General features: G+C 37.4%; 1 protein-coding gene across 5 annotated transcripts in view; it reads right to left on the bottom strand.

Moving 5' to 3' along the window:
* Positions 1–3,174: 3,174 nt before the first annotated feature.
* LOC136866367 (cysteinyl leukotriene receptor 2) overlaps positions 3,175–13,949 on the bottom strand; it is a 244,753-nt gene continuing 233,978 nt past the window's right edge. For 2 of the 5 annotated variants that reach the window (XM_067143243.2, XM_067143242.2), the window contains exon 8: positions 3,175–7,453. In XM_067143243.2, coding sequence (XP_066999344.2) covers positions 7,102–7,453 — 352 coding nt within the window. In that variant the 3' untranslated portion in view covers positions 3,175–7,101. Of the gene's footprint in view, positions 7,832–13,949 lie in introns of all 5 variants that reach the window. The other 3 variants (XM_067143244.2, XM_067143248.2, XM_067143246.2) reach the window with 2 other exon arrangements.

Genomic DNA, 13,949 nt, shown 5'->3' with positions numbered 1-13,949 from the left:
AGACTACATAAATGTAGGTAATGAAGATGTGCTGAAAAAAGAACCTGCTTGTGGTGCACAGAATGACCGGACCGGATTTTCATAGTACAGTTCATCTGGAGAAGCACATTGTAAACAGAAAGACAGGCACAAACAGTGAGAAGGTAAACTGGTTGCATGTGAGAGAAATAGAGTTGAAGAAAGATAAACCTTCCAGCAATTTCTTAAAAAAGTATTTTGATGCAGAACGCACTGTTGAAGTGGACATTAAGAAATCTACAGTTGGTCGCCGGCTTCAGAATGAAAATGGATCAGCTCTACATGGTCTGCTCACTCCGTTATGACCCAATGGAAACCAGTTTCAGAAGCAAAACTGAACGACCTGCGTTCTCTCATGGAGCTAATTCCCAATGATGCTAAGCCTTTCTATAAGGGCTTGTTTAATGATCCTAGAATAGCAATGTTATAGATGGGTCTGATTGTGTAAATATGGATTTTGAACTCGAAAATTCTTAAAATCCAGCATTATATTACACTTGGAGAAACTGTGTGTTTATGATGCTTTAATACTATGATCTACCAGTGTAATTTCCATACTACTGTATATTCTAAAATTCATATTTTTTCTATGGATGTTGTATACTGTTATGTATAATTTAATCCTGTACTTAAATAAGCAGTAAAATTAGTTAATAAGTACCATATTTTACACTGCCCTGAATTTTTAAAAGTTAAATCGATCACTAAATTGCAATTTTATTTGTTGGTCAAGTGATGCAAAACAAAAACTAATGTAACCGCAATAAAGCATCAAGTGACCAAGCACCATTATCTCAGATTACGACGATATACTTCAAATATCCCTAAATTGAATACATTAAGAAGAAAATTTATGGTTTTATCTTTATTTTGGTACATAATACCTCACATTTAACAGGAAATATGAATTAATACAAAGGATTTTACGTTTATGTCAATATCTTAAAATCTACTTTTGGCGCTTGGTCAAGTGATGCATAACACCATCCATAACTGTCTCCGGATTCTAATGCCTCTGTTGTGTGGATACAAGCTTAAGGTGATTTTATCAGAAAAGAGCAAGTTTCCACTGCCCCTAATGCCATGATCTACGAGTTGTTGCCCACCTCACACTGCCTATTGATGTTCACTCTGGTGGCCCTCTGAAGTTCCTGGTGAAACGAGGTGGTAGTTGCTGTGGACCTATAACGTGCTGAAAGCAACAAATACTGATCCTCCCTGCATGTTATGTTGTCTGTTGTTGGTCAGTAACTGTTTTTCTCTCCCTGAAATCTAGAGACATCACTCCAACATGAGTGGGGACATTCTTTTGTTGCCATCTTTCTTGCAGCAGTGTCATGGTTCAAATGTGGTCAGTGGCAGAAATACGTACTCTTCCCATTTACCTCAGTCTTACATGTGCTCTCTATACACCACTGACCTTAAAAGTGGTGATTTCAAACTGACCGATATGACAAATGCCTCATATTGGACAAATGTCAAACCTCTTTTTGATACGCATCACTATGTGTCTCAGACATTGGCCTACAGTGCATGCTGTAAACATGTTGAGGTACCTTAACAAATGTGTGAAATCATATTATACAAAGCTTTTTTGAGCACTTTATATTGGAATATTGCAGATCCCAAGAATTATAAAGATGGCAGAAGCATTTGCTTTATTACACTTCTTTTGTTGTATCAAATGAGCACTTGAACAAAATATTTAAAAAAGTTCATTCACAGCAAACATTTAAGGACAATGCATCAACAAAGTACATGTACCTTGGATTAATGGCAAGCAAATAGTATGAACTTCCTTGATATAACAAGGATCTTGAAACAAGATTCATATAATATAATTGGCAACCTGCTTGTGCTTCTCAGTTGCTCCCTACAAACTAATGACAAGCCGTTGAAACAATAAATGTTCTCATGATGACAAATTTTGCAAAAAAAGTTAAAAATATTTATATTTATAAAATATTTATTTGTGCAGATTTATTGCAATCTTTGGGAGATAATAATAATAATAATAATAATAATAATAATAATAATAATAATAATAATAATAATAATAATAATAATAATAATAATAATTGTTTTACGTCCCACTAACTATTTTTGGTTTTTGGAAATGCCAAGGTGCTGAGGTTCTGTCTTGCAGGAGTTCTTCTGTGTGCCAGTAAATCTACGGACATGAGGCTGATGTATTTAAGAACCTTCAAATACTACCGGACTGAGCCAGAATCAAACCTGCCAAGTTAGGTTTGGAAGGCCAGCACCCTACTCTCTTAACTAGTCAAGCCGGCGAGATTGTTATAGTTTTTAAACAGGAAGTTTTGCAGCAGGATGTGACATATTATGTATGCTGGTATTATGTAATTGGTATACATAATTTCTTTATGTAATGTTATATTAATGAATATTACTGTTGAAAAGAGTATGTGAAGACAAATTAGTTTAAAGCATCATTATACAGTTTTTTACTAGCAGTCCTATGAGCATAATGTAGGAGTCAATACATACTGAATTGAATGGGAACAGAATATATATGGCCCTCTTTTAAGGATTTTGAAGTGGTTTAATACTGCCTTCCATGAGGCTAGATTAGAATCATGTATAGAAGATTTTAACGGATTAGAGCATAGCTATTGTGCATACTTGCATAATTTTCCCACTTTTTAGCCCATTTTAATTTAATAAAATGGAAGATCAAAAATTATATGAATTTCATTAATAAATCAAAGATATCACAGAATTCCACCATTATTTTGCTGTAGTCCTTCAGCAGTTGTTGGCACAGAGATTTCCACCTTCAGAGAGAAAAGTTGCTCCTCTTCAAGATCTACACAGCCATCCCCCTTTTCAAGGGTGAAATTATTGCTTTTCCTTGTAATATATAGTGCTATAAACTGTAGCATTTCATGCAGAACTGAATAGCTGTCATTTCTTAATCCAGTTAATATTTTAAGAGTTCTTTCTCAATTATGTATACTGACAAGATTTTGGTCTCTGAAATGCTAAGGCTCTCTTCTTGGCACATTGCAACTGTTCTATTTGTTTATTTCAGTAGCATACATGTGATGGCTCTGCATAATACTCACGTGCTGCAGCCCCATTGCCACTATTTTCCGCAAACAGGATTACTTTTAACACAAGACTAACCACTATTTTTAACACAAGACTAACCACTATTTGCTTGCACTTATAAAAATACTTAGTACAGAGACCAGTATATGTTGTATACCAAGTGCATGTCACCCATGCAGTTACTAAAAGCATACTAGTGATGCAATGATAGAACATCTTCACGTATAGCTTACTGAGTGGTCTGCTTGTGCTTCTCAGTTGCTCCCTACAAACTGATGACAAGCCGTTGAAACAACAGATGTTCTCATGATGACAAATTTTGCAAAAAAGTTAAAAATATTGATGGAAACCTGTCCATAGACTGGTTTGTTGCTGTTCTCCATGCCACCCTATCCTGAGCTAGTCTTTTCATTTCTACATAACTACTACATCCTACATCTGCTCTAATCTGTTTGTCATATTCTTCTCATCAAATTTAACCAAAACGATCTCCTCTCACCAATTTGATTCAGTATCTCTTCATTCGTGATTTGATCCACCCATTTTACCTTCAGCATTCTTCTGTAACACCACATTTCAAAAGCTTCTATTCTACTGAGTAAGTTGGTTGTATGGTCAGGGGCATGCAATTATGAGCGAGCATTTGGGAGATAGTTGGGTTCGAATCCCACTGCTGACAGCCTTGAAGATAGTTTCCTGTGGTTCCCCATTTTTACACCAGGCAAATGCTGGGATTGTAATGCCCACAGCTGCTTCCTTCCCACTCCTAGCCTTTTCCTATCGCATTGTCACCATAAGACCTATCTGTGTTGGTGTGACATAAAGCCAGTTGTAAAAAAAAAAAAAAAGAGAAGCTTTTATTCTCTTTCTTTCTGAGCTAGTTATGGTCCATGCTTTTCACTTCCATACAGTGCCATGCTTCAGATGAAAGTCTTCAAAAAAATTTCTAATTCCTGTATCAATATTCGAATTGAGCAAATTTCTTTTTTCAAGAAAGGCCTGCCTTGCTTGTGCTAGTCTGCATTTTATGTTCTCCTTACTTCTGCCATCGTTAGTTATTGTACTACTCAAGTAAAAATACTCATTTACTTCCTTTAAGACTTCAATTTCTAGTATAATATTTCCTGTGTCACCTGGCTTTGTTTGACTGCACTCCATTACTTTTTTTTTTTTTTGGACTGAGTGTACTCCTTGTACTCCTTATACTCCTCCCCAAGATTCTGCATACCATTCAGCAATTTCTCCAGATCTTCTGCAGACTCAGATAAAATAACTGTACCATCAGCAAATCTCAGGATTTTAATTTCCTCTCCTTGAATTGTGAATGCCTTTCCAAATGCATAATAAATTATTTGCTTGTCAACCCAGAAATCTCATATTCATTTCTTAAAAAATTAAATAACTTAATATATTGGTTATTGGTAATAAATCAGAATACAACCCTGAGATCAACAATTCCAGTAAATAGTATACTTCTGGGTGTACTGGAAATATTTTACCATTTCCTTGCCACAGCTCCTGCTTATTTGTCATCCTAATTGCTTTCATCAGAAAATTTGCTTTCCACTTACATTGACCCATCATCAGTCTTTTTCAGATCACTTCGAAATACCCTTCTGACTGGCTGCTTCCTTCCCATTCCTATGCCTTTCCTGTCCCATCATCACTATAAGACCTGTCTGTGTCGGTGCGACGTAAAGCAACTAGGAAAAAAAAAAAAAAAAGCTGACTGGCTGCCATGTTTGTATACCCACTGTCAGATGGTGATCTTCAGTTAATTTTTTGTATCGATTTATTTAAACATGAAAGGATATGTTTTATTGAGGACCCCCTTAAAACTATATGGTGTAAATTTCTTTTTCTATTTGTTTTATGTTGCACCGGCTTGGTCAGATCTTATGGCAATGATGCAATAGGACAATTCTAGGACTCTGAAGGAATAAAGCGTGCCTGGTGTGAAAATGTGAAACAAAAGAAGACCATGTTCAGGGATGGCAACAGTGGGGTTTGAACCCACTATCTTCTGAATGCAAGCTTACGGCTACACCCCTCAAACCACTTAGTCAACTAACTCAGTGTTGGAGTAAATTAAAAGTACTCCATGTCCCATCTCCTTCCTAATACATGAATGAACATTTAAAAATTCATACAGAATAGTTCTGTACATCAATTTCTGGCCCACTGCAAGCATGTACAGAATGGTTTCATAATTAGGCACCAATGAGTTAATGAAGATGACAACATGAACCTCTACATCATCACTGATCTAACATCAGCTAGTGTGGATTTGTCACATGTTCCTTTACAACAGATTTTGCCATACCCGTGCTGATAGAGACATACTGAGAGACCCTTCCTTAAATGGTCTTCAACTACTGTATATCTTGGACCAATTTGTATGGTATGTACCATGTGCCCAAAGTTCAAGAGCTCTGCATCAACTAGGTCTGTTTGCCTTACGTGAACACACTCCAGTCCTGTGAAATGCTCCATTAGTCTCTGATTTTCATGTATAGGTTGGTGGCTGCAAGGTTTTGCACGGCTACCTCTTCATTCTTATTGAGGTTTCTATCACACTTCCTTTTTTTTCCCCCTAAGTGGTTTAACATCGCGCTAACTCAAAGGGTTTTGACGATGTGAGGATGGAGAAGTGATAAAATTGGGATGGTATTGGTTGTGGCCTTGATTAAGGTACAGCCCCAGCATTTGTCTGGTGTGAAAATGGGAAACCATGGAAAACTATTTTCAGGGCTGCTGTCCGTGGATTTTGGAATAAACCATCTCCCGAATGTAACTTCACAAATATGTGATCCAAACTGCATAGCCAACTCACTCTGTCACACCTGACCAAGAACACAGCATACAATGTTCTTTGCTCTGTGCTGATGTCATGCTTGTTGGAACAGCTGGCTGCACTGCAGTGTTAAGTGTTGGCCTGGTCTGATCGAATTGTGTGGTTTGTAGTTTGTCTTAGCACTGCATAATGAGAATATATTCAGACATGGTTCAATTCAAGTGAAGACCTCACAAAGACCAACCTGTTATGTTACTTGGGGTCTTGCCTGCAAGATAATGATAGAATCAATGCTGATGTGCAAGCACTTGAATGAGACAGAATGAAATTAAAGGAATTTTATGGGAATAGAAATGCCAGTTCATATGAAGGTGAAGATATACTACTTTGTCATCCAATCAGTGAAGTATAGAAGAGTGTACTTGTCTACCACACATTGTCCTCATATTATGGAAATAGGTATGGTTCGGTGTGCAACAGGCATCTCTCCCCTAGATTGTACCCACAACAAACATTCTCAGATTACAGTTTAGCATCACTCCCATTCACAAGAAAATGTGAGACGAGTATATGATGGCATGACCAAATCTTACAACTGTTTAGGGAACAGACACTAACATCTTTATGCCAGCAGTTTAACATTGCACTAACTTGGACAGGTTTTTGGTGATAATGCAATAGGAAAGTGCTAGGACTGGGAAGTAAGCGGTCATGGCCTCTGTTTAAGTACAGCCCCAGCATATGCCTGGTGTGAAAATGGACACAATAGAAAACCATCTGTGAGGCTGAACCCACCCTCTCCCAAATGCAAGCTCACAGCTACATGGCGTATACCATGCAGCCAACTTGCTTGTTCAATCACGAACATGTTACTATCTGACTAAAGATGTCCAGATTTGATGAGATGACCAAAACAATGAGAATAGGATCCTATCAGTGCAGAAGTGACAATCTGTGATTAAAATTCCAATGAAACACAGTGCTGAGCAGAGAGACTATCAAAGATTGAAGAAATGGTAGGAAATTGTTTTTCAAATGCTTTGTTTTTAGTAGTCCTGGTAGTCCTGTTGTTCTGCTACTTCAAAAAAATTTTTTTTTTAAGAAACTGGACTAATTTGCACATAAATCCAACCTTTTCACATACCTATGTCCACTGACAGCTTCTGTTACCTTATCAATACATTATGACAACATAAAGTTTGCATGTTGTTTGCACTTTATACACATTCGTTATCTACAAAGGCAGCATTGTACTGTCCTTGTTTTGAATTCACACTAGAATCTGAAATTTGTCTCGCTGGTTGGGTTTCAGATTGTTGCAAAGTCAAAATACTGACAGAAGTTACTAGTGTTCTATTTTTAGGTCTATAGGTAGTGGTCAGTTTATTTTTTTGTTTAAGACAAATACAGTGACAAAAAGATGGTAACCAGCGTTGTAAGCATATCTTCACCGTTTCTCTAAACTTCTCTCCGGAGATGCAGTACAAGAAGAAGTTGATATTGTGAGTCAGAAGGAAGAAAAAGAAGAAGAAGCCACGTATCCATTTTATGAGCAGCATCTGCTTTTGCCTGTGGAATAAATAAAGATACTGTGTTAGTGAATGGTAATAAATAAAGTCATAGAATCTTTAAAAAGCATGATATAAAAATGGTATTCAAAACCAATAATAGGAATTATGATAATAATGTTATTTGCTTTACATCCCACTAACTACTCTTTTACGGTTTTTGGAGACGCCGAGGTGCCAGAATTTAGTCCTGCAGGAGTTCTTTTACGTGCCAGTAAATCTACCGACATAAGGCTGACGTATTTGAGCACCTTCAAATACCACCGGACTGAGCCAATATCGAACCTGCCAAGTTGGGGTCAGAAGGCCAGCGCCTCAACTGTCTGAGTCACACAGCCCAGCAATAATAGGAATGCAGAAGTCTTGCATAATGCCACATCTATAAACAACAATAGTTTTTCAAAATCAGCAGTGTACAGGATTAATTGCAACAGTTGTAATTCTTCTTACATTGGACAGACTGGGAGGAGCTTTAATATAAGGTACTTGGAACACATTAATACCCTGAAGTACAATACATTTTCAGCTGTAGGACAGCATATGTAAGACCATAATCACAAATTCACAGACATAAAACAAAATATGGAAATTCTCAAAATCATCATCAAAGGACCCCTCCTTAACATTATAGAAAGCTGCTTCATGCATATAGATTAATATTTTAACCCAAATTATAATCTTAATGACATTTCAGAAAAGCCAAATATCCTATTTGACCTTCTAATTCCCATTTTTAGAAACGTCAAACCAAGAAGTTGTTACTCAGTTTTTCATACTATTCACAGCACCTTTCCTCAGCAGCCATCTGTTTTCCCACATCCTTCAGCCCTGCATTAATCCCCCCTTCCCCTCTCTCCCCTTTCCTTTCTCCACCTTCTCCCCTTAAATCTCACAACCGTTAGTACAAAGCACACAGCAGTAGGTCATGCACCACATACCGCAATGAAAGGTAAGTCTCATATAACCTGTGCCATTTGATTAGCACTCTCTCTCCTTCAGTTCATTAATTTTGTCTATCATTTATTCAGGTTAACTTCATGGACACCGCATTGAATTGTGAATGTCTACCAGCTGCAAATTAAGAATGTGCTAGTTGTTTAACCATATCTTCATGTTTGTCTTTGATTCAACCATTGACAATGTCCAACAGAGGAACTTTTCAGCATTTTCATGATATTTTATCAACAAGCACTAATGGAACATTTTAACATGATGCAACGCATCTAAGAATTTTAGAGCCTGATTTGAATTTTGTCATATTTTACATGTTGTACACATAGTTCATCCCAGATGTTTATAACACTTTTTAATGTCATTTTTGTGTGTTTGTACATTTGTTTTAGTTATTGGATGTGTTTGTACAGTTTAGCATTAAGGCTGATGATGACCAGCCAAGGCCGAAACTAGTTCCTAGATTAGAAATGTAATGTAAGCATTGCATAATATAGTATTGAAAAGGTGGACCGTTATGACATAAGTTTAGTTATTATTGTAATAAATAAAGTAGTTTTAAAAGTTTTGTCTTCATTAAAATAATTGATAATATAATAATAATTGCATGGTATAGTATTGAAAAGGTGGACCGTTACGACATAAGTTTTATTATTATTGTAATAAAGAAAGTAGTTTTAAAAGTTTTGTCTTCATAAAAATAATTGATTTTTATTATTACTATCAGGCTGTTATATAGACTGTACAAGAAGTCACTAAATTGGTCACACATGGATATACTGCCAAAGCAGCCATGTTCAAATCCCAGCCAATGTATATGGGAATTTTGAAACTAAAGTTATAATTTCTTTGGTTTGGGGAAACCGTACATCCTGTGACAATGAACACTACAGTATATCAAAAGGCATGTAAAGCTACAAACATGATTGCTTGCTTTAATCTTTACTAACATGGGCACATTTATTCCATCATTTGTTCACTGTGATGAAAAAAATCTCTGTTGTGCTTTATCATTGGTCTCACGTATCATCCACAAAAGAACTTACTCCAAAGTCGGTTTAAATCACTTTCCCTTTCACTTGACATAGGTGGTCCATATTAATTTCCTGGCTGTGCTACAGAAGGTTGAATGAGGAGCACTTCTCAGCCCTGACAGTTAAAAAGTTGATAACTCAACCCTGGATATCCTGGAAGTGTTTTTCTCTGGCTTCCTATTTCAGCTACTGGCAAATGGAATTTTACGTACAACTAATAATCACTTCCTATCCAGTCATAGCCCCAACTAAGTTAGAATGTATATCCTACAACTGACACCCCAGTCTTACAGATTGCCAGATCATTCTTACTAGCAAAAAGCAAAGTCATCTCAGTATAGGCCATGAAGGCCCTTGGAGGGGTGGGGGGTAAAGGCTTCCACTATCCGTAACCTCGGCACTTGATGGGGTAGAGTGGTTAGCTTTATGCCCGGCCGCCTTTACCCCCAGGAATTAACCTGGTACTCATTTTTGGTGTAGGCTGAGTGAACCTCAGGGCCATGTGCACCTCCAAAAGTGGAAATCTCGTTTCTTAAATTTTACGACTTCCTGACGGGGATCAGATCAAAAATCAGGTCAAAAATTAGATGTATGACTTTTCAGGCATTTGTTCTATTAACCAGCATTTCGTCTTAGGTCTGACACTAGACTCATCAGAGTGGGATGTGTCAGACCCTACCCACTGAACTTATCAGAAGCCTATTATAAGAGGCACAGTCTTATAACTGCATACGGGAGATAAAACTCCACAATGGAATTATTGCCCGCCTAGCAATTCTGAATGGAAATTCAAAGTTCCCATGGAGGTAATTAGATATTTTTCCACATCTCTAGATGTACATCTAATTTTTGATCTGATTTTTGATATGCTCTATTGGTGGAAATTTCCATTTCAGATGGGGATTCGAACCCACGTCCTTCCAGGCGAACCGAGCATGGCTTTACCGCCTCGGCCAGGCAGCCCCTATTCTTACTAGTACATGTTGCTATTTGATCAAATAGATTACAATTGCTAGAATTGTTCACTGTATGTGTTTAAATTCTTTTCCTATGTTTGTCATGCTGTATGTAGCTTGTAAATCTACTGACGTGAGGCTGGTGTATTTGAGATACCACCTGGCTGCTTTATCATAACTAGGGTCTCAAAGCTTATGACATGTCATATTTTTTATTTCTTATTTCCATTTGATAATTTTAAACAACACATGTTTTTGTCAACTCTGAAGTGGGTACTCATTGGTCACACAGCAGTACATTTTGGCCTAGTTTAAGGCTTTGGTCATATTTCTATAATTTTATACTGCTTAGGTCATGTTTTAGTGTAAGTTAATGTTTTATTTATTTCTGAAGCATTTTCTTACCAGCTGTTATCATACATCCCTTAAATGTTTCTTGAAGCATTTCAGAATGTTTCCTTTAAATGAGAGGAGTTAACAAAAGCAGTAATATTATTTAATTATATTATTCAGTTTTCACAGCACACATCTAAGATAAAAATGCAAGACAAGCAGTAATATTATTAATTTATTATATTTATTAAGTTTCCATGGCATGCATCTAAGATAGCGATGCTAGCCAAGCAGCTGAGAAGATGGGTGTGGCAGTTGTGAGGCAAGCCTGGAACCAGAAAGTGTAGTAAGGAATTTGTCAGTTTCCAAGAACCCATTTGATCATTGGGATTGACGACTTCCTTTTCTGTCCAGTTCCAATCAAACATTTCAAGCTAGAAACTCTGTTTGAGTGCTAGCATTTTTTTGGTATTGCGGTAGTATAACATAACATCTAAAAAGGCAAACTTTTAAGTCTGCATTAATAAGGCTGTGTATTGCACATTTCCCATGTTTTACGAGAGATGGGAAGTATTTTTCTGCCAGCTGTGCAACAAAAATATAAATGATTTAAATATTTTTTTCTTATTTTCTAGATTAAGGAAATATGTTTCTTTTCCTTCTTTTCACAAATTACACCATCCTTACATTTCTGATGCCGTTTGTAGACTTTTTCGCTGTACTAGACGAACTATGCAAATGTAAATCAGAGCAGTAAAAGGGCATTTACCAGCTATCAGACTCAACAATCCACTACATTTAAATACACACTTTGCCATACCATTTCCCATAGCACAGTACATCAGAGGCAACGTTCTAGAGCCAGCATTTATTTACTTTTACAATATTTAATTGTAGTTTTGGCAAATTATTTTATATTTCTTAAACCTATAGGATAGCTCAATTCACATACTAAAAAGCCATTAATTAAAATCTTTCAGTGCTCATTGTACCTAATATTAAAAATAATTTGAAGGCACTTCAGTAAAAACTTATTTCAGGAAGTAGCCTAAGAAATGTTTGCACTAGCCTATTTTAAAATGCAAAACATTAGGTATAGTGCTTGACAGAAATCTAGAAGGTACAGTACTGGAAAGTGTGTCAGGATTTCTTTTTATGGGTATAATGCAGACTTCCCAGAAGGATTTTTTTTTTTTTGCTAGGGGCTTTACGTCGCACCGACACAGATAGGTCTTATGGCGACGATGGGATAGGAAAGGCCTAGGAGTTGGAAGGAAGCGGCCGTGGCCTTAATTAAGGTACAGCCCCAGCATTTGCCTGGTGTGAAAATGGGAAACCACGGAAAACCATTTTCAGGGCTGCCGATAGTGGGATTCGAGCCTACTATCTCCCGGATGCAAGCTCACCCAGAAGGATTTAATCCTTTCATTGTTCAAGTACTTTCTGGTCACTTCAGCAGATGTTCATATTAATCTTGTCCAACAAAAGACATAAACTTACATCACAACATTTGGAAATAATGTTAGTGATTTACTCTGCATAAAATTATGGCAGAAACAATAGTGAGAATAAAAATCATGCACAAATAAATTTGTTGTTGCATTGATCAGCTATTTCCTGTCTTTAGTGATTTTATCTCGATAATGTCCGGCTCCGTGGCTAAATGGTTAGGGGTCCTGGGTTCGATTCCCGGCAGGGTCGGGAATTTTAACCATAATTGGTTAATTTCCTTGGCACGGGGACTGGGTGTATGTGTCGTCTTCATCATCATTTCATCCTCATCACGATGTGCAGGTCGCCTACGGGAGTCAAATTGAAAGACCTGCACCTGGCAAGCCGAAGTCCTCGGACACATCCCGGCACTAAAAGCCATGCGCCATTTCATCTCGACATTTAAACTTTTATACACAAATCCTATGTTGCATGCTCTATTTACATATATATATAGATGTATATATATATACCAGGTGGCTTTCGAACGCCATACTTTCTACTTATAAATGTACCGCACGCACAAATGATGAATGGGAAGTCTACCAACTGATTTTCACTGGGGAATTACTACCAGCGGGCAGGTTACATCAGAATATGAAGAGATAAGAACTGGAGTGTCGGTCCCAGCATGTTATTCAGCGCTACCGGTCCAATGCACCCTTTGCATTAGTGAACATCGTTTTTGACCGCATACTTCTAGGCTGGTGTATGGTATAGCCGCACTATATTTGTTGTCTGCATATCGGAAATGGCTAATGTATTCAGCAGCGACGAATACACAGACATTATTTTAATCTGGACAATCTGATCGGAATGCAACAGAAGCTCCAAACAGACGTATGCCTTCTACACACGTGCTTCACTGAACAGTATTAGTTTTTGCTTCATACAAGCAACTCTTTTTATCAAGTGGAATGTCTACACGTGTATAAATTAATAAGTTATTAGATTTCCTTTTCTGCATCTTTGGTGTATTTACCAACGGTAGCGGCGATTGGGGGGGGGGGGAGGGACAGTCCCCACCACCACCACCACCACCACCATATTGTGGAGTAAACATTACATTTTTATTCCACGTTAGCCAGCTGGAACTAGGAATTATTTTTAAAAAGCTGTTTGTACAAATCTTGTTACCTTATATGCTAATTCCTTAGTTTATTTTCTTTAATTATTAACATAATTATTGACGGAAATACGCACAAAATGCTGTTTGTCATGGCTAACCAATTTGTATAGCACTACAGCAAGTAGTGGAGAATTGCGTGTGCTGTGGGGAAGGGTAGTAGGGGTACATATATTTTTGCCAAGGTTGTGGCCACTGAGTTATAATTCGCCTGCTTGCAGCACGCGTTCATCAGTCTGGGAGTTTCTTTAGTGTCTATTAGTTTCTTAGTGTGTATTCAAATACTAAATGATTTTTAATTGCATTATCATGCCGTACTTCTATTTAATTGTACCGGGTGAGGTGGCTGTGGAGTTACGGGCGCGCAGCTGTGAGCTTGCCCTCGGGAGATAGTAATTACAAATCCCACTGTCAGCAGCCCTGAAGATGATTTTCCGTTGGTTTCCCTTTTTCACACCAGTCAAGTGCTGGAGCTGTACATTATTTAAGGCCACGGCTGCTTCCTTTCCACGCGTAGCTCTCTTTCCTGTCTCATCGTCGCCATAAATCCTATGTATGTCGGTGCGACATAAAGCCAATTGCAAAAAAAGTATTCAGTTGTAATTG

This window comes from Anabrus simplex, chromosome 3 (genome assembly GCF_040414725.1).
Source record: "Anabrus simplex isolate iqAnaSimp1 chromosome 3, ASM4041472v1, whole genome shotgun sequence".
Classification (NCBI taxonomy): Eukaryota; Metazoa; Arthropoda; class Insecta; order Orthoptera; family Tettigoniidae; genus Anabrus; species Anabrus simplex.
Note: the sequence above shows the minus strand (reverse complement) of the source record. Positions and strands in the feature narration are given on the sequence as shown.